The 25,985-nt window shown below is 38.6% G+C and overlaps 1 protein-coding gene across 1 annotated transcript in view; it reads right to left on the reverse strand.

Annotated features, from left to right (window-relative positions):
* The window catches only part of Gnb4 (guanine nucleotide binding protein (G protein), beta polypeptide 4), a 42,171-nt gene that overhangs the window by 6,257 nt on the left and 9,929 nt on the right, over nucleotides 1-25,985 (reverse strand). The window contains exons 2-8 of the mRNA XM_013033686.1: nucleotides 20,519-20,619; nucleotides 14,135-14,173; nucleotides 12,510-12,616; nucleotides 6,988-7,051; nucleotides 4,818-4,980; nucleotides 2,921-2,987; nucleotides 2,609-2,810 (exon numbers count right to left, since the gene is read on the reverse strand). Coding sequence (XP_012889140.1) covers nucleotides 2,609-2,810; nucleotides 2,921-2,987; nucleotides 4,818-4,980; nucleotides 6,988-7,051; nucleotides 12,510-12,616; nucleotides 14,135-14,173; nucleotides 20,519-20,575 — 699 coding nt within the window. The 5' untranslated portion in view covers nucleotides 20,576-20,619. The remainder of the gene's footprint in view (nucleotides 1-2,608; nucleotides 2,811-2,920; nucleotides 2,988-4,817; nucleotides 4,981-6,987; nucleotides 7,052-12,509; nucleotides 12,617-14,134; nucleotides 14,174-20,518; nucleotides 20,620-25,985) is intronic.

A 25,985-nucleotide genomic window follows, 5' to 3' on the forward strand; every position in this document is an offset into this window, starting at 1 on the left:
AGATCTATCTATCCAAACTGGCTAGAGGTTTCAGAACTATTAAAATGGTAGTAACTGTTACTGAATGGAGAATGTCCTTATATTATTAATAGGGACATTAATAGTGTTAATAGGTCAACAGTTAAGTACTTTTACTTGTAGTGTTTTTTAGAATTGATAGAACCTGGTTGCCATGGAGATAGTTTTTCCACACCAAATGAAGAAATGCTGTTCCTTTCCAAACACTCCAAAGACTCAGGAATCACTAGATATAAATTCTTCTTTCCACTTACCAAGTGGTCAATCCAGTCATCCTAGGATATGGTGAAGTTCACAAGTCATACTTCACAAAACCATTTTTGCCTACTTACATGCAAATGTTTTAGACCACCTGTACAGACTGAACCTGTTTGTTCTCTATGACAGAAAAGAAGGAAGAAATCTACAATGAAGCACAAAATACCCAATTTAGATCATCTCTTTTTGCTTAACGTCTGTGAGTATGACAGGCCAGAGTCTCTGCTCAAGAAACCAATAATCATACATCTCATTTTCATTTCACTTGCTCAGCTATAAATACTACTATTATGGTTTGATTTCCTCTGTGTGTGCACGGAGGGGGTGCTTGTACAGAAGCTTGAATTCAAGGCCTTTAGCTTTTGCTTGGCCTTATCATTCAAAGCTGTCAACCTACCACTTTGCCAACCTCCATTTCTGATTTGTTTGTTTTGGTGTTTAATTGGAGATAAGAACCTCACAGACTTTTCTACCCAGGGTGGCTTCAAAATGTGATCCTCAGAGCACAGCCTCCTGAGTTACTAGGATTACAGCTGTGAGCCACCAGTGGCCACTTTTGGTTTGACTTCTGAAAGTAATGTCATAAACAGTGTGAAAAATTTCACAATTAAATTAAAATTACAACTAATTTTTTTTGCTGTTGTCAGTCATGGGACTTGAACTCTGGGCCTGGGTGCTGTCCTTGAGCTCTTCAGCTCAAGGTTAGCACTCTACCACTTGAGCTACAACACCATTTCCACAACTATTTTTAATATTTTAAAGTAAAAATGCAGAATTGATCATAATTCCATCTGAGGTGGGGGGGGTAAAAAGAAAAATCATAGAAACACATATGGGTTACCCAGAAAGACAAAAAAATCCTCGATGAAGACCCCTCAGTGACATGGAGGCTCAGATTTGCCTGCTCTAAAAACATTACCCTAAAGAGGCTGACCTAACAGGAGGAGGGAAAATGTTTACTTTCTGTGACACTATCAACAGAATCTATTAAAATGACATTCAACATATGAATGATGAAGAAAAAACACTTTTTTCCAAAAAATATCTTCTAGTAAAATCAGAATGTTTTAGATACTGACAATGATGGTACTTTTGAAAATTCTAATATTATCTATAAACTTCAGTATCCTTCATAGGGCCATTTACCTGACTATGGTGATGTCCCACATTCTCCTAACACCCCTCCCCTAAATTCTTAGGACTTGATCATCATTTTACTTCTCATTCAAACTATCATTTCAAGGCACTCATAAATGTGTGACTAAGCAATTCATTCTCAAATATACTGAGTGGCTTAACCTACCTGTAGTTATCTGATCGTGTTTTAAAAATATCAGGAAGGGGTAGCTCAATCAATTATACCTACTTAGTGAATATGTAATATATAATGTCACTCAGTCTTGACACTGTTGTTTGGTGCAGACGGCATTATCCCTGTTACAAAAACTGAGGGATGTGAGGCTGACAGAGGTTAAGCAGCCGGACTAGTCTCAAATAGTTGGAGAATGGCAGAATTAATGTTCTATTCCAGGTTTCATTACCTTCAAAAACTAATCTCCCTAAGGCACTGGTAGCTCACTGTTAGCTAGTGAAACTCTTAGCCAGGCACCAGTGGTTCATACCTGTAATACTAGCAACTCAAGAGGCTGAGATCTGAGGATCGCAGTTCAAAGCCAGCCCAGGTAGGAACCTCCGTGAGACTCTTATCTCCAATAAAGCACCAGAAAACTGGAACTGGTGCTGTGGCTTAAATGGTAAAGCACTAGCCTTGAGCTAAATAGCTGAGGGAAAGCACCCAGACCCAGAGTTCAAGCCCCACAACTGAAAAAAAAAACCCTCTTATATCTAATTAACCACTAAAAAGCTGAAGGCAGAGGTGGGGCTTAAAAGGTAGGTTCACCTTGAGCAAAAAAAGCAAAGGATTAACATGAGGTCAAGCCTCAGTATTGGCAGACATTGCACAAGGGTGTGCACCACACACACAATCACACATAAACTCACACACACACACACAAATGCTAGTCTGTATCCTGAACAGTTGCTTTTCTTCCTCACTCATCTCTCCCTGTGGATATTTTTTTATCTGAGCTCACTGAAAATACTTGTAAGATGCATTTGCTCTAAATTCTGGAAATATAACTGCAGATTTCACCAATAAATAAAAGACCTAAACCTATGAATTAAACTTTTAAAAGTCAAACATTATTATTTGGTTAACTGAATGTTAATAAGTGTACATTATTTATTTATAAGAAGTTTTGAAAACAAGTTGTTAAATTCATGACGTAGAGTTCAACAAAACATACTTTCTTTAAAAATGCTATTCACTTACACTGACAGCATTAATATCCGAGGCGTGTCCTGTGAAAGACTGTCTACACATTCCATCTCTAATATCCCATAATTTGGAAGAAGCATCACAAGCACCAGAAATGAAAGTCCTCATGTCAGGACTCAGGGAAAGACTCATCACATCTCCAGAATGCCCCGTGAATGTGGTGGTCTGCTGGGCAGTTTCGATATCCCACAAAGCACTAGAAATAAGTAAATATAAATATATATATAAACACATAACTATATCTCTTTCTCCAGTTACTAGAATTCTCACCCCCCAAGATCAACATTCTTCTTGAGGAAAACTTACCAAGTTGTATCTCCTGAACTTGTAACAATTTGGCTATCATCTAAAAATCGACAGCAGGACAAGTAGCCTATAGCACAGAGAGTAGCAAATTTTAGATTATCATTGATAAAATAACAGTTACCTTGTGAAATAGTAGTATACTTGAATATAAAATATCTGGCCAATAAGTATTTGTCAATATGATCTATAATTTTGCTTTTAATTGCTTCAAATTCTCTGCTGTCTTCAGCAAGTTTTGTCAACAAGTCTGCTGAGTACTTAGTATGTCAGTGACACTGAGTGAAGACTCAGTACCTATCCCTTGATTAGAGAAGCATGATACTTTACACACATAACTCTAATCCATGACAGACAGTGCTAAGTACCCTGGAGAGTACCTTAAAATACTGTGAGAAATTAGAACCACACCAATGAAGGCTTTCTGACAGATGTGGCACTTGAATATTTAGCCTTTATCAGTAGCAAAATGTGAAAATGGCAGAAAATACCACATTAATATTTAAGATTTATTGTAAAGCATGATCAAGGAATAATATCTAAATTACAGATAAGTACCAATAAATCCCTATTTAATGCCTTAACCAAATTCTACACTAGTGAATTATGAGATGGACACTGGCAAGTAAAACAGTTCACAACCACACAGTGAGAAGTACTTCATGAAGTACTTCGTGATGCACCATGTATCACACCCTGTGTGGTAGCAGAAAATAAGAGAAACTTATATTTGCTTTTTTAATTTTTAATTATTGATTGGATTTTTGTAGTAAATTAATATTTTTATTTTATTTTTTAAAGGAAAATAAGATTATGGAGCTGGTAGCCAGGTGATGGTGGCTTATACCTATAACCCTAGCTTTTCAGAAGGCTGAGATCTAAGAGTCAAGGTTTAAAGCTAACCTGGGTAAAAATATATGAAATTCTTATCTGCAATTTCCCTGCAAAAAGCCAGAAGTAAAGATGTGGCTCAAGTGGTAGACTGCCAGCCTTCAGTGAAAAAACCAAGTGAGGGCATGAGGCCCCAAATTCAAGCCCTTGTAATGGCGCATGCGTGCATGCACGCGCACGCGCGCGCGCGCACACACACACACACACACACACACACACATTACAGGGCTGTAAGTACAGTTCTGTGGTAGAGCACCTACTTAGCATTCAAGAGTCCAATCCCTAGCTTACTGCTAGGGATATATAAAAATGATGGAATATATGACGTGTGTGTGTGTGTGTGTGTGTGTGTGTGTGTGTGTGTGTGTGTGTGTGTGTGTGTGTGTGTGTGTGCTGGTTCTAGAGTTTGAAATCAGCCTAGTGGCTGTCCCTAAGCTTTTAAGCTCAAGATTAGCCCTTTACTACTTGAACTACAGCTCCACTTACAGCTTTTTTGGTGGTTAATTGTAGATGAGAGTCTCACAGACTTTCCTGCCTGGACTGGCTTCAAACTGAGATCCCCAGGTATCAGCCTCCTGAGTAGCTAGGACTACAGGCTTGAGTCTCCAGTGCCTGGCCTAGATATATGACTTTTAAAAGTTACTCTTTTCCTACTTCTTAGTAATTTCCACTATTCTTCAATTATCACTCATCTTTTTTTTTTTTTGGTCAGTCATGGGGCTTGAACTCTGGCCTGAGCTCTTCAGCACAAGGTGAGTGCTTTTTTGCTTGAGCCACAGTGCCACTTCTGGTTTTCTAGTGGTTTATTGGAGATAAGAGTCTCACGGAGTTTCTTGCCCAGGCTGGCTTTGAACCATGATCCTCAGATCTCAGCCTCCTGACTAGCTAGGATTACAGACGTGAGCCACCAGCGCCCGGCTTATCACTCATTCTTTAGCTATGTGTCTAGGAAAGTAGTGGTAGGCAGTGTGATTGAGAAGAAAGGAGGAGTATTTAGTGATATGCTCACCTGTGTGACCAGGCAGCTCTCGACTAACTCTCACGTTCCCTTCTCTTGTTTTTAAGTTGTATATAGAGCAGATGTTGTCCAAGCCTCCACAAGCAACATAGTTACCAGAAGGGGCATAGGCACAAGTCATCACCCAGGAGGACCTCAGAGGAATGGCATGCATCTAGGACATAAATACAGAGCATAGAAACTATTACTGGGGAAATAACACAAGAAGTCAATTCATTTTAATTCTATCTACAATTAAGCCAAAGTTAGATCTAAAATTAAGTATAGCTAGGAAAAATAAGTCAAATTAAATACAGAAAATAATGGATTGAGAAAGTGAACAACAAAAATTAAAATACCAATACATATAAAAATACCTATTTTTCTGTATTATCATTCAGAGTTAAGAAGGGATCTCTTTTAGATGTCATTCCTTTACTAGAAGGAAAAATATAGGATTTTTTTTTTTGGTCGGTTGTGGGGCTTGGGCTTGGGCGCTGTCCCTCAGCTCTTCAGCTCAAGGCAAGCACTCTACTACTTGAGCCACAGCGCCACTTCCAGTTTTCTAGTTTTGTTGGAGAGAAGAGTCTCATGGACTTTCCTGCCTGGACTGGCTTTGAACCATGATCCTCAGATCTCAGCCTCCTGAGTGGCTAGGATTGCAGGCATAAGCCACTGGCGCCCAGCTCAGGATGTTTTAATGTTTAGACATTTTAATAAAATTGTTTTTACTAATGCTCAAAAGAGTAATTTCTTACAATACAATATTGAACAATAAATAAAAGGAGAGGTAATGAACACATATTTGAGTCACTCCAAATTGTTTGTACCCAAAGAGATCTCACTATTATTCATCTATTATGAAGTATGTTAACTCCCTCAAGATAGCTTTGCATTGACCTAGTTACTCCCATCTGGTGTCTCATTAAGCCAATACCAATCAATTTTCTGGCCATAGGTAAAGGTTTAGGGTATATTCCAAGTGAAGATTGTTTGTACAGGTGTCAGCATTTCATGAGATTACTGCTCTCACTTAACCTAATATATAATATATAATGATATAATAATATATAATACATAAAATTTTTGGTCGGTTATGAGGCTTGAACTCTCGACCTGGATACTGTCTCTGAGTTCTTCAACTCAAGGAGAGCACTCTACCACTTGAGCCACAGCACCATTTGTTTTTTTCTGGTGGTTAACTGGAGATAAGAGTCTCATGGACTTTCCTGCCTAGGCTGGCTTTGAACTGCAATCCTCAGATCTCAACCTCCTAAGAAGCTAGGACTATAGGCATGAGCCACCAACACCTGGCTGTAAATTAATATTTTAAGTGACATTTCTTTTAGTTTTAGGAAAATGTGTTTAAAAGAGACACACTTTAATTTCCATTAATACAGAAAAACTAGTGTTATATACTTGATTTTATTAGCTTTACACTCTTGAGTCTGAATGGGGGAAGAACCTGAGGTAGAGCTCAGGGTAGAGCATTTGCTTAGATAAAGGAGGGCCTAGATCTGTGCTCAACATCAAAATCAATCAAGTTAAAGTTATTATTTTACAAAATACTATTTTCACATGCTGCAATATATACACAGAATATACTTATGAAAGTATTCACAAGTTTTTCTACTACAATTCACCAACTCTAAATCAGTGTATAGTGCCTCCCCATGGAAATAAGAGAATCCACAGTCTTTTACCACTAAGATATCTAAGTCAGATGTAATTTACCTCCAATCTAGCAGCCCAGAAACAGAAATCAATGACTGGACTGGAAAAGTTTTACACTAATCATCCAATCTACCTAAAACTAGGAATTAAAAAAACTCAAGGTTATTTTATATTTATATATATATATTTAAATATAAATATATATATTTATATTAGGAAAGGGAAATATTTTTAAAGTACCAGTTATACATGAAGATGATGCTCTTCCCTAAAATTTAAATATGAAAAAAGTATAATATTCAGTAAAAACACATTGAACAATATTCTTGTACTTTGTACCTGGACATGAAATGACTAAATATAAAAATCAGCCGTAGGCCCAAAAAGATGATCTAGATTAAAATAAATGAAATAAGCAACACAATGCAATTAAAGTTTGAAGTAAGAATAAAGGAACTAGTAGACAATAAATCAAATACAATGTGGTTTAAATGAATTAAAAAATTACCTTATTTGTTGTATAGCTATCCCAAATAATTAATTTTCCATCTTGGGAAGCACTGACTAATAGCCTACAGGAAGAAACACAAAAATAATTTGACACTTGGAGGAAAAAAGTAGTTAAGCATTATGTTAATGCCACACAGTTTGAAGAAGAATAAAAAAACCTTTGTAATAAAAAAAACTTGGTACCAAAGATTTTCTTCCAACTTAAAAAATTTTGAATGCATGACATAAAATTTAGCAATTGACTAAAATATCTCTGTTTTTCATGGTGATGACACATTTGTTATAATTCAAGGTTCTGGTAGATATTCATTGACTGATTTACTATTAAACACTGACTTACTTCAATTTAATGGCCACATAGCACATACAGGCCTAATGACAATACCTCATCCAATTCAAAGCTATCAACTGAGTGACTGAAAATGCTACAAGGCACAAGGAAGGACATCCCTCCTGCTCACAGAGACACTATATTTGGTGGAGATGAGGCATACACTGTATACCTACAACAACCATGTTAAGTAAAGTGTGTCAGAAGAATGATATGAAAATATCTCAAGACTAAACCAAGAACAAATAACTGTTAGTTAAATTAATCAAGTAACACATTTTTCGAAAAGGAGTTTTGAGAGCAAAAACTTCAGAAAAGTCTATGTTCAGCAGTGACAGTATAGTCAATGAGAACAGGCAGAAAAAGTACAGTCATAACCCAGGAACTTCGGTCTTCTAGTTGCATAGTTTGTGAGAAACCAAAGTAAAGCAAGAAAAGTAAAACTGGACTTAAACTGCAGAAAGCTTTGTTTGCTAGCTAAAGGCTATGAACTCTTTTTTTTTTGGTGGGCCTTGCACTATCTAAGCAGCCACTCTACTACTTTGCACTCAATTCCTTTTGTGTTAGTTGTATTTTGAACACAGGTCTCAATACTGCTTAGGTTGGTCTGTAATGTGATCCACCTGTACATCTCCCATATACCTGGGAAGACAGATGTGCAACACTGTATTTGGCTTTTTATTGGTAAACACAGAATTATTCCATTTAATTAGTTTTTTCATCCAGGCTTTCCTCAAACCACAATCCTCCTGAGCTCAGTCTTCAAAGTAGCTAGAATTACAAGCATGAGCCATTATGCCCTACTGGGTATGAACTCTTTACTATGTATCAATCTCTAAATTTTTAGTTCTGTTCTGAAATTTGTCTCCATGGTATAAAACACACAAAACAACTGGGCATGGATGGCTTACACCTGCTTAGTTACTCAAGAAGCTGAGATTCTGAGGATCATGGCTCAAAGCCATGCCAGGCAGGAAAGTCCATGAGATTCTTATTCTTAATTAAACACTAAAATCATGAAGTGGAACTTTGATGGGTGAGACAAGTGGTAGAGTGCTAGCATTGAGTACAAAAGCTCACAGACAGGGCTCTGGACCTGAGATCAAGCCCTAGTACAGGAACCATAAAAACAAACAAACAAATACATAAATGGACATATAATGAAAATATACAAAAACATTCAGTTCTCTGCTGTATAGGTAAAAAAAACAGCACAATATAAGCTTAACTACTTTACAAAAGGGAAGATCCCATCATGGAGTGTGGAATGGACTTACAGAAAATTCTCAATATTAAGTTGGCATCATTTGCTGCTTAGTTTCTCTGTATACTCAAAAGACAGTAAGACATTTTTTTCAATATTAGACCTTGTTCATGGCAATATTAAAACATTGGGAGGGTGGGGCTGGGAAGGTGGCTCAGTGGTAGAGTGCTTGCCTTGCATGCATGAGGCCCTGGGCTTGATTCCTCAGCACCACATAAGCAGAAAAAGCCAGAAGTAGTGTTCAAGTGGTAGAGCCCTAGCCTTGAGCTGAAGAGCTTAGGGACAGCACCCAGGCCCAGAGTTCAGGCCCAAGACCAACAAAAAACAAAACAAAAAACATTGGCAATTATTTAGAATCTAATGGCACATGGAGAAAAAGCTAACTATTTTCTTCTTGGTAATTTTTCTCAATAAAAACAAATGGACTCGGGGCTGGGAAGGTGGCTCAGTGGTAGAATGCTTGCCTTGCATGCATGAGGCCCTGGGTTTGATTCCTCAGCACCACATAAGCAGAAAAAGCTGGAAGTGATGCTTTGGCTCAAGTGGTAGGGCGCTAGCCTTGAGCTGAAGAGCTAAGGGACAGTGCTCAGGCCCAGAGTTCAGGCCCCATGACCGGCAAACACACACACACACACACACACACACACACACACACACACACACACACAATGGACTCATCTGTTAAACTGTCATAACAAAATGAAGTAGATTGGCAACAGCATACTGATGAAAAGATCACTAAGTAATGAACTAATCATTAGAATTGGTGTGAGATGCGATTCTGGGTATTATCTTTGTTTCTGAGAAAATATTCAGGAAAAGAAGAACTACTAACATTGTTTCAAAGTTTGGGGTAAAAAGTTTGTTGTATCAACAAGGCAAAACATTTTAACCTTTAAAACAATAATAAAACATTTGTCCTAGCTTTATGACACAATTTTATCATCCCCTCCTAAAAAGCATATGTCCTTCATTACTGTACTCAAGAATCCTTATTTCTGTTGGCGAGTAATTGGTAAGGAAGTTTTATCTGTAGAATTTTAGTGCCTTCTGCAATAAGAGCTTATATATGCAACTTTTTTTTTAAAGTCAAGTGTATCGGGTGATGGTGGCTCACATCTGTATTCTGACTATTCAGAAGGCTGAAATCCGAGAATCAATTAAAGTTTTATCTCCAAATAACCACCCGAAAGCTAGAAGTAGAGCTGTGTCTCAAGTGGTTAAGTGAATGGCTCATATAAGCAATCCTAGCTACTCAGGAGGCTAAGATCTGAGGGTCTATGTTTGAAGCCAGCTTGGTTAGAAAAGTCTATAAGATTCTTATCTTCATTTAAATACACACACACACACACCACACACACGTACACACGCACACGCGCGCAAAACATTAGTGGAGCTGTGGCCCAAGTGACAGGATGCTCTTTCTTATTTATTTATTTTTATTTGCCTGTCCTGGGCCTTGAACTTAGGGTCTGGGTTCTGTGCCAGAACCTTTCTATGCTCAAGGCGAGGTCTCTATCACTTGAGTCACAGCGCCACTTCAGGATTTTTCTGTTTATGTGGTACTGAGGAATTGGGTCCAGGGCTTCATGCATGCTAGACAAGCACTCTACCACTAAGCCACATTCCCAGGCCAGAATGCTACTCATGAGCAAGCTAAGTCAGAGAGCAAGAACAAGGCCTTGAATTCAAGCACCATTACTGGCCAAAAGAAAAATATATGTCTCTGTTTGGGACATTACCCAACAATGTTAAACTAAACCACAAATACAAGTTAGCCACCATGGTGGCAGGCAGACATGCTGGAAAAAGCACAGGCAATACTGCAACCGTGAGAAGATAGTGAATCGTAGTGACCAAGACATCTAAATTGCAAACCCAGTTTATCATGGTGTCCATGTGTACTTGCAGACACTAAGACTCACACACTCCAGCACATGTAAGTGTTAGGCTTGAAGGGTAAAAGATGTATTCAATTAAGCATCTTTGTATCACAGAATCTAATCCTAGATACAAAATTATAGCAATAGCTAGCAACTTGCACAAAGAAGACATTTAACAAGTATTTGCTTGTTAACTGAAATTTCACTGGTTTGGGGCTAAGCATAGTGGTGCATACTTATAATCCTAGTGTTCAGGTGGCTCAGTGAAAAGGATGGAGAGTTCAGAAACCAGCCTGGACAGGCTACTCAGTGAGATTCTGGAAATAAACAAATATATATGTATATGTATGTATGTACATATACATGTATATATGTATGTGTGTATGCATATATGTATATATGTAAGTCTAATACCCCAGTGCCAAATCCTTTCTAAATAGTTTTCTCAAATATTAAATTTTTTAGCATAGTTCACTAATTCATAAGAAATGAATAAGTGTTTGCTTCAGCAGCACATATACTAAAATTGGAACGATACAGAGAAGATTAGCATGGCCCCTGCGCATGGATGACATGCAAATTCGTGAAGCATTCCGTATTTTTGTATTCAAATGTTTTTTTCTTTCATTTGATTGTTTCTAACACATTTATAAGATGATTTCTTTGTTGCTTTGTATGTCCCTCCCCCATGGTATAACCCCTGCTTTCACTGTATTTGAGGTTGGCATAATTTGTGGAGGGGAAGGGAAAAAACAAATCGTTTAAACAGGGATACAGGTGGATCCATTGCAACAATGAGATGTACAAGTCATTATGTGGAAAAACAAACTTTACAACTTTGGTGTTGGGGGGGAGGATTGGGTTGGGGGGAAAGATGGGAATGGATGGGAAGGGGAAACAGAGGAGGAGGCTATAATGCTTGATAAGAAATGTATTCATTATCTTGCCCATGTAATTGTAACCCCTCTGTACAGTATTTTCACAATAAAAAAAAAGAAATGAGTAAGGGTAATATCAGTTCACCTGTTTAAAAGTATTTATGAGAGATTGATTAATTTTCCACATTAAAGCTTTTAAACTTCCAGGGTAGAGGTGTAGCCCATTGCCTCACCATGCATACCTTTGCCTAGCATACATGAAGGGAGGGGAAGAGAGAGGAAAGGAAGGGAAGGAAAGGGAAGGGGAAGGAGGGAAAGGGAGAGGATAGAGGGGAGGGAAGGGAAGGGGAGGAAAGGAAGGAAAAGAAGAGGAAGGGAGGGGAAGAGGGGGGAAGGGAGGGGAAAGGAGGGGAAGGAGGGAAAGGAAGGGAAGGAAGGAAGAAAAAAAAGAAAGAAACAAGACAGCAGCGGTGGTTCACACCTATAATCCTAGCTATTAAGGAGGCTGTGAATCAAGGTTCAAAGCCAGCCAAGGCAGGAAAGGTCTGTGAGACTCTTATCACTATTAATCACAGAAACGTGATGCTGTAGCTCAAGTGGTAGAGTGCTAGCCTTGAGCAAAAGGAGCTTAAGGACATTGCCCAGGCCCAGAGTTCAAGCCCCAGGACAGTGTCCCCCACACATCCCCAAAATAAAAAAGAAAGAAAGACAGAAATAAAGAGAGAAAGAATAAAAGAAAGGAAAAAAAGGAGAGAGGAAGAGAGGGAGGAAGGAAAGGAGAGAGAAGACAGAGAGAAAAGGAAGAGAATCTAGCTGGCCATGGTAGCCCATACCCATAATCCAGCAACAGTGGAGGTAAGTTTAGGTAAGTGATCTGAGGCCAGTCCTGGGGAAAAAATTCAAGACCATATCTGAAAAATAACTAAAGCAATTGAGAATCATGAGTCAAGTAACAGAATGCCTGCCCAGTAAGTTTAAACCTCAGTACCACTAAAGAAGTTTTGAAACTCCTTAAGTATCAATGAATATTCTTAGTGAAAGCCAAGTGTTCATATTTGATGCTTTTTCTGCAAACAGCTTATAGTTTGTCTTTAATATGAGAAAAAAGCAAATAATATTAATAAAAATCACTCTGCTAGCAGTTCGAAAATGACAGGCACAAACCTTGAATCATATCCCCAATGCATAGCATAGATTTTAGCTAGGTGGCCTCGCAGAGTGCGTCTTGTTCGCATTTGTATTCGCCCCACGGAGTCCATGTTTGATGCGATCTTTAGAAAGCAAGAAAAATGTTACTGTTTACCTTAAACATAATTCAAGAGCTAACCTAAAAACAATAGGCTTACAAAAAGCACGTATGAAATTTGTATGAATTCAAAGTAATTTATTATAAATAATTCCATATAACTGTTATGGGATCAAAATATTGTTCATAAAACCTATGATTAATATTAAAATAATCCTACATGCATTTACAGGTATGAATATATTCTCACACTATCACTGCAAAGAACAAATGAATATCTAAACATTAGAAAAGAACCACTACCTACACTAGAGACTAAGAAGGGTAGAGGGGACAGAGGAAGACTGGTAACAGGCACCACAATACAATGGCATAGGAAGATCAGATTCTTATGTTCCACAGTACAGTAGAGTGACTATAGTTTACAACAGCCTATTATATATTTTATGAAGATATAGAAGAAAGAATCTCAGAGCCACCAAACACAGAGCAGCAGTAAATGTCTGAGAAGAATGTTCATTACTCTGATTTGATCACTACATACATGTATTTAATCATCACACCCTACACATAAATTTGTATAATTATGTAACAATTAAGAAAAATATATCACCCACAAATAAAAGTTTAGAAGTATATCACCAATAATTTTTTAAAGGACAGTTTTATATCTATAGCAGAAAAATAATTCCTTAATAAAAGTGATCAGTATTAATTTAACTAATGAGTTAATTAAATTAATGAATATCGAGGAAATGCTTAATCAGGGTATACCAGAAAGAATCAGAAACTAAAAAAGATTCAGAAAGTACTTTAAAACAAGCATAAACAGCTATGCACAGGCATTCATGCCTTAGCTATTCAAGAGGCTAAGATCTGAGGTTCATAGCTATAAGCCAGCCCAGGTGAGAAGTCTATTAAGACTCTCATCTCCAATTAACCATCAAAAAACTGGGAGTTGAGCTGCTTCTCAAGTGCTCTACGCACCAGCCTTGAGGGAAAAAGCTAAGGGTCAACACACCCAGGCCCCAGTTCCAAGCCCCAATACCAACACAAAAAGAAAAACAACAAACAGCACAAAATAGACTAATGCACATATTTTTCAGACTTCTATATTAACAATATGAATGGGTTAGGTTGAAGGGTGGGGGGAAATGGCAGATCAAGATGTGTAATATACATAAACTTTTGTTAAATGGCAAAAAATTCAATATGTATCCTAAAAAATTAAGAAAAATAAGGGAAGGGATGGGTTGGGAAAAAGCTGGGTGAGAATGTTGAAAGGGATGACATTGATCAAGATGCACTGTATTCATAGACTTTTGTTGAATGGCAATTCCTTTGTATAACTACTTAAAGATAATAAAAATATTTAAAAATAAAAAGTGCTAAAATCAAATACTTGAATTATATAGCATTGGACAAATTTCAAAGGATTTGACACAGATTTATTTCATATTAAGTACTAAGTAAATTAATTTAAACATCCATATTCGTGTCAAGTTGTTTTATAAAAATTATTAAAATGCACAAAAAACCTTACCTGCACAAGTGTGGCATCATTACATGCTTTCCTAGCATCCTAAAGTAAAGAAAAATGATTATACATTTAGATATGGAAATCTCTCCAATACGATTAAAATACATTTTCATAGTTTAAATAAGGATACAGGTGGAACCGTTGCAACAATGAGAAGTACAAGCTGTCATGTCGAAAACGAACTTTACAACTTTGGTGGGGGGGGGAGGGGGGAGGATTCGGGGGGGGGGTGGAGGAGGCTGGGAAGGGATAGGAAGGGTAAACAAAGGAGGAGGCTACAATGCTTGATAAGAAATGTACTAATTATCTTGCATGTAATTGTAACCCCTCTGTACAGTATTTTCACAATAAAAAAAGAAAGATGTTAAAAATATCAGAGCATTCAAAATTAAAATGTTAGAATACAAAAATATCTTACCAATAGTTACTTGCAAATTTATGTTATTCAAATAATAGAAACATTTCAAGAAATTTATTCTTACAAAAGGTATACATTAGAAAACAGACTATAAAAGGATTCCTTTTGGTGCGTGGGGGGGGGGAAGGATTGGGGGGGAGGGGGAGGCTGGGAAGGGATGTGAAGAGTAAACAAGGAGGCTGCAATGCTTGGTAAGAAATGTATGCATTATCCTGCCCATGTAATTGTAACCCCTCTGTACAGTATGTTCACAAATAAAATAAAATAAAATAAGAAAAAAAAGAGGATTCCTTGCCATCTACCACAACAAAAATACAAGATTTGATATAAATCATTAGTACAAAAGAAAAACAATGACATATTTCTCATTCTAAATTTTTAAAAAATGACAAAATAAAATAAAATATATTTTCTTTTTAATTTACAATACAGTAATTCATTTAGCTGAGTGCCCAAGGCTCAGGCCTACAATCATATCTATTCAGGAGGCCGAGATATGAGGATCAAGGTTCAAAGCTAGTCTGGACAGGAAAGTCCGTGAGACTCTTATCTCCAATAAACCACCAACAATTCAGAAGTGGAGCAGTAGCTCAAGTGGTAGAGTATTAGCCTCAAGCAAAAAAAGCTCAAGGACAGTGCCAAAGCCCTGAGTTCAAGGTCCAGGAATGGTAAACACATACACACACACACAGACACACACACACACACAGACAGACAGACACACACACACACACCAAGTATAATAAAATAGAATGCATTTCTATTATGTCATGCATTTATATCATCTAGTGTACTATACTTTAGGTAAAACTATAGTTAGACTATATTTCCAGAAAGGAAGGGAAAGAAAATAAGGAAGAAAAAGTCTTTTTTTGGGGGAGGTTAACTGTATTTTTTTTTGTCTTTTCTTTTTTGGTACTGGGGATCGAACCCAGGACGTTGCACTTGCTAGGCAAGCGCTTTGCCACTGAGCTATATCCCAGCCCAAGAAAAAGTCTTTATAGTGTGACAAGATTAAATGGAGGAGAAAAGAACATGGTATTGTAAGAATATGTGGTTACTTGAAATCATGGGAGATTATATAACAGAGATGTGCCTATGGCCTCTTCTTTGGAAGATGTAGAAATGATTAAAACAGAATTAATTTTCCATCCTGGTACAAATAGCAAGACAAATATAAACAAGGAATCAAATATAAGACTAACTATGGTCAGCTCAGTCACTGAAGTCCAAAGTGCTATATGAGTAAGGAACTGCTACTCATTAGCATTGTGTTTTAGGTAATCACCTGTTCAGACCTACAAAGTGGCCCATGGTATTTCTGCTTCACATCAAAGACAATGAACATTAAAAAGTTAAGTAATTTTTCCATGGCCACAACTAATGCCATTCTACTTTCCAAAAGAAAGTGAACAAATCCAAGTGGGGACTTGATTTAGGACTTTTAAAGAGGAGTATTAGGACTCGAGAAATATTCCAAAGGACAACTGGACCATGGGTAGTGTAATTCCAGGCACAGGAAACAAACTGATAAAAGGCAAAAAATTGGACTACATTCAAGAAATGGTAAATTAGCAGCCAAATTAGTACCTCCATAGCCTAGGTTGTAGAGAGAATGGTAAATATGACTGGGAGGCATCCTTTGTGAATGAACACAAGCTTTGGAATCAAAACATACTTGGTCTGGTGGCCATACCTGTAATCTTTGCTACTCAGGAGGCCAAGATCTGAGGATCCCATTTTAAAGCCAGCCTTGGCAGGAAAGTCCATGAGACTCGTATCTTCAATTAACCACCAAAAAGCCAGAAGTGGAGCTATCGCTCAAGTGGTAGAGCTCTAGCCTTGAACATAAGGGGCAGTGCTTGCCCCTGAGCTCAATCCCTAGGTACAAGCACACATATACACAAAAATAACAAACAAAACAACAACAAAAGCTAAACAAAAATCCTGATCTGATTCTGAGATTTATTAGCAGTAGTTATGTTATCTGAACAACTTATGAACTCTCACTGAACCAAGGTTTACTCAAGTATAAAATGAAGTTATGCATTCTCACTGAACCAAGGTCTACTCAAGTATAAAGTAATTACAGTTACAAGGAGGCTAAAAGGAGCTGGACATGGGACCACGGGCTAGGACAATTTTCACTTAGTTACTCTTGCTCAGTATGTGGAGTGATACCAAGTAGGGGATGGAGAGAATTCATTCTGGTGGGTTGGGAATGTAGCCCAGTGTTTGAGTGCTTACTTATCATGCATGAGGACCAAGGTTCAGGTCTCCACATTGAAAATAGTAACAATTTTAAGTTAATTAATTAAAAATTCTGGCAGTAGGGGGAGGCTGGGAAGGGATGGGAAGGGGAAACAAAGGAGGAGGCTACAATGCTTGATAAGAAATGTACTCCCTAAATTCTGGCAGTAGAAATGCATACTGAGTGTCTCTTGTCTGAAAATTCAAAATCTGAAAGGCTCCCAAATCCCAAAGATATACAATCCTAAAAATTTCTGGTGCTAAGCATTTTGCCTAAGAGATACTCCACCTAACCTCTACTCAGACATTAGTGAAGTCTTCTCCACTTGCTCCAGGCAAAGCAAGCATCTTTGTTTTGACAGCCTTGTTTATACTTATAAGATTTAGCAATCTTCTTCACATTTTTGCCCAGGGTTGACTTCTTCATGATACTCTTACCTATGGCCTCCTGCATGGCTGGAATCACAGGCACATGCCACACTCCTGGCTTGCTGATTGATTTTTTGCCATGATTTTGAATCATGATTCTCTGGATCTCTCTGCCTCCCAAGTAGCTGAGATTGCAGAAGTCAGCTACTATACTTGTCCCTTTCTTCTCTTTTCCTGCAATATCTCTATATAGAGATTCTTTACTTTTAAATTATATCATCTTCAATAGCTATTGCAACAATTCCACTTTCTCAGACATTCTCCCTGCTTGTGCTAAAATTCTTCATTTACATTCATAGATTTTATTTTTCACTGTGAAAGGAAGAGCCAGCTTCTACATTACTCACAATGCAGTCCTTTTTCTTCTACCTATTTTACAGAGAAACTATATTTTTCATTAAAAATATTTATTTTATTATTTTTTAGTTGTAAAAGGAATGAATGCAATGTATGTTGATCAATGTCACCCCTTTCAACGTTCTCACCCATCCCTCTTCTGGTTTTTTTTGTTTGTTTTTGTCGGTTGTGGGGCTTGAACTCTGAGCTTGGGTGCTGTCCTTGCGCTCTTCAGCTCAAGTCGAGTGCTTTACCACTTGAGCCTCAGCACCACTTCCGGTTTTCTAGTGGTTTATTGGAGATAAAAGTCTCAGGGACTTTCCTGCCTGGGTTGGCTTTGATCCTCAGATCTCAGCCTCCAGAGTAGCTCGGATTACAGGAATGAGCCACCAGTGCCCGGCCTCATCCATCCCTCTTCTACTCTTCCTAATTTTGTAGAATGTACATTGGATTCTTTGTTTTGAGATGCAAATGGTAACAAATAGGCCTTTTATTTGTCACTATTAAAAATCTGAATTTTAAACAGATTCTTGAATTTGTGGTTCATATCCATCAGCTCGTTAAACTTTAAGTGCCAGTCTTGTCCCCAGAAGCTTTTCCAGAACTACCACCTTCACCATGCAGCAACATGAGCTTTCCCAATTCAAAGTTGGGCTTCTTCAGCATTTTTACTTTTCTAACGAAGACATCATTAAAGTGGATATTAGACTGGCAAGCCTTTAATGTGTCTTTCCCAATGCTATCTGAAATCAGTTTATTAAATACTTCTTTCAAGTGATTTGTCTGCACTTCTTGGGTCATCTTCTTCTGGATTTGGTGGACCTTCTGATGTTGAGCATAGGAGGTCTCATGGATCTGGCTGTTGCATCTTTTTTTCTTTTTTTTAGTAAAACCGACCCAGAACAGATGCAGGAAATAACCATCTGCAATCTTTACATCTACATGAGCTTCAGTCATGGTCTGCCACTTTCTGACCATGTTGCAAAGTTTGTCTCAGGTGAGAGCCATGCCACAGAAATGGTACATACAAAGCAACAAAGAAATCATCTTATAAATATGTTGGAAACAATCACAAGAAAGAAAAAAAACATTTGAATCCTTATCTTGGGTGTACCTCCCCCATGTGTATAAACCCTGCTTTCACTGTATTTGATGTTGATATAATTTGTGGAGGGGAAGGAAAAAAAAACAAATCATTTAAATAGGGTTACAGGTGGACCCATTACAACAATGAGATGTACAAGATGTTATATCGAAAAACGAACTCTACAACTTTGGTGGGGGTGGGGGTGGGGGTGGGAGGAGGTGGTGCTAGGGGGGTATGGGGGCAGGGGAGCGGAGAGGGGAATGGATGGGAATGGGAAACAAAGGAGGAGGCAACAATGCTTGATAAGAAATGTACTCACTATCTTACCCATGTAATTGTAACCCCCTCTGTATGGTATTTTCAAAATTAAAAAAAAAAAAAGAAATTGATCAGGCAGGAAGTTGATCTTTCCCTGAAGATCCTCAGAAAGTAGCTTCAATTTTCTTAATGTAAATGCATAATTTTGTAGATCAGCAAGGCTCACTTCAAATGCTTTTATATTCATCAGGTGTGATCTTTGCTCCCTGAGTCCTCGTGACTAGTATTTCCCCAATATTTCTTTTGTTACTGTTGTTGTTGGTCTTGAGGCCTGAATTCTGGGCCTGGGCACTGTGCCTCAGCTCTTCAGCTCAAGGCTAGCGCTCTACCACTTGAGCCACAGCACCACTTCCAGCGTTTTCTGCTTATGTGGTGCTGAGGAATTGAACCCAGGGCCTCATGCATGCGAGACAAGCACTCTACCACTGAGCCACCTTCCCAGGCCCCCCAATATTTCTTATCTTAAACATGGCTGGTGCTTTCACATCATACCAATTTTGCTTAGAAAATGACTCCCTTTTTGCTGTCTTTTGTAAGGTGCTTGTTCTGGATGACCATCAGGGTTCTGCTTAGAGAGCCAAAAGGTTACAATTGTATTGTTGATTGTGTTCTCCATATTCTATTTGTTGGCGTGGTGTTTGTTAGAAATGGATTTTGGAGAGTTCTTTAGAGGCATGATAAGAGCAAATTTATCATTTCTACTCTTATAAATTATATATATATATATATATATATATATATATATATAATGTTAAAACTAATACCATAGGGGCTGGGAAGTTGGCTCAGTGGTAGAGCGCTTGCCTTGCATGCCTGAGGCCCTGGGTTCGATTCCTCAGCACCACATAAGAAAAAAGCCGGAAGTGGCGCTGTGGCTCAAGTGGTAGAACGCTAGCCTTGAGCTGAAGAGCTGAGGGACAGCGCCCAGGCCCAGAGTTCAGGCCCCATGACCGGACCCCCCCCCCAAAAAAAAACTAATACCATAAATTATTTAATATATGTATAATGATAAAACTAATATTCAAATGCTATACACTGTAGATACTAAACCATGTTAAGATTTCCAAATGCAGGGCTGGAAGGTGGCTTAGTGGTAGAGTGCTTGCTTAGCATGCATGAAGCCCTGGGTTCAATTCCTTAGTACCACATAAACAGAAAAAAGCTGGAACTGGCATTGTGGCTCAAGTGGTAGAGTGCTATCCTTGAGCAAAAGAAGCTCAAAGACAGTGCCCAGTACCTGAGTTCAAGCCCCAGTACTGGTAAAAAAAAAAAAAATTTCCAAATGCAGCCAGGTGCTGGTGACTCACCCCTGTAATGCTAGTTACTTAGGAGGCTAAGGTCTGAGGATCACAATTCAAAGCTAGCGCAGGCAAGGAAGTCTGTGAGACTCTTTCTCCAATTAACCACCAGAAAACCAGCAGTGGCACTGTGGCTCAAAGTGGTAGAGTGCTTGCCTTGAGCTGAAGAGCTCAGAGATAGCACCCCAGGCCCAGAGTTCAAGCCCCATGACCCACCAAGAAAAAAGATTTCCAAATGAAAAAGTTCTTACCTGAATCTGATTCCGTAGCTGTTCGGCCTCTTGCCTTAACTGTTCTAGTTCACTCATGTTTTGAATCTGTGTTTCTCCGGATTTGTGAAGTAAAGTAACTTCTGGAGAGAAGAAGAAAAAAAGATAATCATAGATTAATAGTAGATAAATCAACGTGGAGGGGGGAGGTTCTTAGAATCAGGGATCTCACAATTGGGTGCTTGTTAAACTGGTGCTCTACCACTTGTCATGCCTCTAACCCTGACTTTAGCTGGTTATTTTGGAGATGGAGATTCACTGCTTTTCTACCCAGGCTGGCTTCTATCCACAATTATCTGGATGATGAGCTGAATAGTTAGCACCACTTTTGCTCAGCTTTAATTCAATTTTAAAAGTAAACTATATATGTATATATATTTGTATATATGCATATATTTATATCAATATGTATATATATGTATATATAGTCTACTTTTTAAAAAATATATATATAATTTCTCTTTAATCCTTCTGAAACATAAGTTAGACAATTACTGCAACTTTAACTTGGTTACTAAATAAAGATATAGTTTACTTACTGAGCAGTTTTCTGAAGGAATGTGATACAAACATTGGCAGTACCAAAATGGAGTCACTTATGTCAAACCTTAATAAAACAGATCTAGAGGCCCTCACACACATAACACATATGCCTAAGAAGGACCTATCTGAGGCATTTCTCAAAACCTTTCCTACTCCAGGCAAGCTGCTAATACTCCAGGTAGACAGAAACAACTGTCTCTCTCAGAGAGCTAACCCCAATTTTTGCAACAAAGCCCTGTAACCAATTATCTTTGTTTCAAACAGCTTATGTGGATTTCTACCTTTTCATCTTTGCTTAATTCTTCTTTTTTAAAATTGCTTTTTAAAAAAATTCCTCCTTTTTCTTTTTCTTACCAATACCTCTTCAGTTACACATATGGGACCCCATAGTACATCTCTCTCAGGTAGCAATCTCAGTTCTTTTAGGGAAAAGAAGCCCCTGGTTTTAGACAGTTGGTCTTTCTGTAGCTATACTCAGCTGACACTAACCAAAAGATGGAAGATAAATCATGTGTTATAGTTATTGGGTCCGGTCGTGGGGCCTGAACTCTGGGCCTGGGCGCTGTCCCTCAGATCTTCAGCTCAAGGCTTGCGCTCTACCACTTGAGCCACAGCGCCACCTCTGGCCTTTTTTTCTGCCTATGTGATGCTGAGGAATCGAACCCAGGACCTCATGCATGGGAGGCAAGCACTCTACCACTGAGCCACCTTCACAGCCCCATGTGTTGTAGTTATGAAGACTGAATTTTAAAGAATTCATACACAAGAATCTAGTGAGAAAAAAAATTTTGTGTGTCAACTTCAGGCCTCACACACTCACTTGGTTTTTTATGTTGGTTGGCTGGTTGTTTAGTTTTTTTTGTTGTTGTTTTGATTTAATTATTGTGGAAATACCATACAGAGGGGTTACAATTACATGGGCAAGATAGTGAGTACATTCCTTATCAAGCATTATTGCCTCCTCCTTTGCTCCTTTGTTTCCCCATACCATCCCTTCCCCTCTCCACCCCCCAACCTCCACACTCCCCTACCACCAGAACCCCTCTCCCCACCCTGCCAAAGTTGTAGAGTTCGTTTTTCGACATAACATCTTGTACATATCATTGTTGTAATGGGTCGACCTGTTTTGTTTTGTTTCTCAAGACTACCACTCTACTACTTGAGCTATACCTCTGCTTCTGGCCTTTTGCTAATTAACTGGAGATAAGATTCTCTCTGATTCATCTTCCTAGGCCGGCTTCAAATGGTGATCCTCAGATCTGGATATCCTGTGTAGCTAGAATTAGAGATATGAACCACTAGTGCCTGACTCTAATGAAATATATTTTATAGGAGATCAAAGGGCAGCAATAAGTATCTCCACATAGATGTTTCCACTCTGATGTCTTTATGTGTGTTTCAAACTAATTTGTCATAATTGAACTCCACCTCACCTCCAAACATCCTCACTTCAGTAAACAGCAGTTCCATTCTTGCAACAATTGAGGCCAAAAATCTTTAAATTTCTCTTTTTCTCTCACATCCTTCACCATCAAATCCATGAAAAAATTATGTCAGTTATTTTTTCCAAAAATTATCCAGGATCTGAGAAGAACATTGATTACTTCAACATCTACTACTTCAGTTGAAACCTGCACCATCTTATTCCCACATCAGTCAAGTCCAAATCCAGCAAGTGGCAATTCTTTTAGAAAAGAAGTCACCTTCTGCTTTGAAACCTGTAAGGGTTTTCCACTCTGAATAAACCCAGAGTCTTTAACTCAACTTACAGAAACCTGTTCAAACTCAATCTCTTTCTTTCACCCCAAACACAGACAACACACCTTCCTACTCTCCTATCCTTCACTGCTCAAAACAATGTGTTCCTTGAACACATTGAGAAGCTCCAGCCTTCATGTCTTTGCATTTTCTCTGCTTTTTGCCTAGCCCACACTTGCCCTTGACATTCTCATTGTTTACTCTCTTGCTGGAAATGCTAGCTTCTCAGGATGACATTTACTAACCTATACATGTACCCAACATTCTCCCTCTTTCAGCTACCAGCTCTGTCTTATTTTTCACTATAGGGAAATACTAGTATAAGACTCTGAATTCAGTTCTCAGTAACACACACACACACACACACACACACACACACACACACAGACGTCCTTCATGCAATAGCAAGTTGGGAGCCTTTGACTTTCAAAGGGAAGCTAAAAATACCAAAGTCTCTCATTTGAGAAAAAGGAAGAAAAAGAGAGTTGGAGCTGTTCAAGCCAAGGTTCAAGTAGGCCCAGGCACAGTTCAAACTAGTTACAGTAAACCATGGTGTTGCCCATAGGAAGCTATGTTGGAGGCATGGAGAATGTAAGGGCTGTGGGGTCTTGGTAGCTTCCACCAAGATTTCAAAGGAAATGCTTGTGGTCAGGCAGTGTGCTGTGAGATCAGAGTCTGTGCAACTAGCCTTTAACAGGGCAACACATAATAGAGCTATGGGATGAAGCTAGGGCTACAATGGAGATGCAAGAAAGGTAAAGATGACAGGAATGAGCAATGGTTGTCAGGGAACACTATAAATAGCAACCAAAACCAGCCCAAAAGAGGGGTCATGTGGGCTGCAGCGAGCTGTGCTGTAGAAATGTTAGTAGTGAGGCTGTTCAAGCCTCCAGGGCCACACTCCATCACAGTGTGCTCTGGATGGCAGGCATGGAGCTTTAGGAGTTAATGTTCCTAATGCTAGGTTTTTAGTTTAGCTCTGAGCTGGTGACCTCTCTTCTAGGATTCTCCTATTCTTACTGAATAAGAATGCATACCCCATGCCTATCCCATCGCTGTATCTTGAAAATCTGTAAATTTTCTTTTTTAATTTTGCTTGGACGCACAGTTGGATTTGCGTTGAGTCTTAAAGGAGGTTCAACTTAGACGTTTGATAATTAAGACTTTGGGGACTTCTGAGGAATGACTGAATGTATTTTGTGAGATGGACCAGGATGTGAGGGTACAGCTAGAATGCTATGGCTTCGATAAGTGATTCCCAAGGGTTTATGTGTTAAAGGCTTGATCCCAAGATGCTGCCATCAAGTGGTAATAAAATATTCAGGATGTGGGGACCTTTGGGAAGGTTATTAGTTCACTAGAGGCAGGCCCTGGAAAGGATTATGAGATTCCAGCCTACTATTACCCCTTCTTAATAACAAGGTGAGAGGTTTGCTCTGCCACACAATCCTGCCACAATGTGCTGCGTCAGCAGAGGCCCAAAGTAATGGAGTTATTTAGTCTCAAACTGAAATCAAAATGCATGAGCAAAAATAAACCCTCTCTCTTTACTTGAAAAATAAAATAAAAACAAAATCACCAGGTGCCGGGGACTCACACCTGTAATCCTAGTTGATTAGGAGGCTGAGAAACAAGGATTGAGGTTAGAAGCCAGTCCATGCAGGAATAACCCCAATTGACTGCCAAAACGCTGAAAGTGGAGCTGTGGCTCAAGCAGTAGAGCACTTGCCTTTAGCAAAAAAGCTAAGGGACAATGCCCATCCCCTGAGTTCAAACTCCAGGACTGATGAGTGCGGGCAACACACACACACACACGCGTGCACACACACACACACACACACACACACACACACACACATCACTACTTAGAATCTTTTCTCCTCTTCATTAAGAACTTTTAAAGAATTGCTAATGCATGACCCTCTTTCTGTTTGTAGAATTGAGAATTCTCAAACTCATTCATGTCTTGCAGACTACAGCTGAGTTTAAGCAGACATGATGAAAGGGAGTAGGCAGAAATGATGCAAGAAGCTGTCTGAAAAAATGTTTCTAAGCTGCAAAACCCAAACGCCTTGATGCTTGTGGCAGACAACTCCAAACTTTGGATGATGTCAGAGCTGCTACCTCCTCCCTTCCCTCTCCCCACTACCCTTTTCTTTCTAAAAGATGAATGTTCTATTCAGGAAGGAAGCAAGCAAGCAAGCAAGCAAGGAGAAAGAAAGAAAAAAAATAGAGAGATGATTAGTTCTGTCAGATAAACATACCATGTTCATAGATTTCCTGTGTTATTTTTTTCTTTTCAACCAACTATAAAGCATGAATCTAGCACTGACTCAGAGATTATTAACTGCTACCAGACAAGACTAGATAAGTAGGGTAAAGTGAGGCTATGAGATAGATATTCCAGGTGAAACCTAGTATAAAAACTAGTAAAGTAAGGTGCCAAAGAAATGGGTATGGTGGGTATGGATGTGCATGTATATGATGCCTCTACACGTTGAGAAATTCTGGGAAAGAAATTTTTCTATAGCAAGTAACCCTTTCAAATTGTACACTTAAAGCATGCTCAAATGGAGAGATGAAGCTTTCTTTTCACCAAGAGAAGGCAAAGTATCTTCTACTTTACCCCCTACATTTCCTTTATAGCCAGTTTAACAGAAGACAGAAATAACTGAAGTAGCAATGTATTTTCTAAAACTCTGGGAACTTAACGTTGAGAAAGGGAATATATGGAAAGCAAGGAGCTTTGGGGCAAGAAAGGGGACAAAAGAGTGTCAGTAAGACAAATTGTCACCTACCTCTGAAAAAAAAATCCTCCGGTGTGTCTTAGCCAGTCAGACTAGCTGCAGGCTCAACCAACTCAGAGTGTTCCTGATTTAAATCTTAATTTCAAATGGAGAAAAAACAATCTCACTGGCCAGACTTTAAGACTGGCCAGACTTTAAAGTGTTTTATTTTCACTGGTTTTATACACATATATATAAGAGAAACTTAAGTGTAATATCTCCCAGAGCTGGTGCATGAACCCCAAAGCTGAAGACAAAGCATGTTACTGAAAACAAACAAGCAAACAAACAAACATGCTTCTGACTTAAAGGAGCAGAATCTCCCTAAATGGTCACTATGGTAGCTAACTGGTTAGCTAAGC

The sequence above is a fragment of the Dipodomys ordii genome, unplaced genomic scaffold, assembly GCF_000151885.1.
Source record: "Dipodomys ordii isolate 6190 unplaced genomic scaffold, Dord_2.0 Scaffold175, whole genome shotgun sequence".
Taxonomy (NCBI): domain Eukaryota; kingdom Metazoa; phylum Chordata; class Mammalia; order Rodentia; family Heteromyidae; genus Dipodomys; species Dipodomys ordii.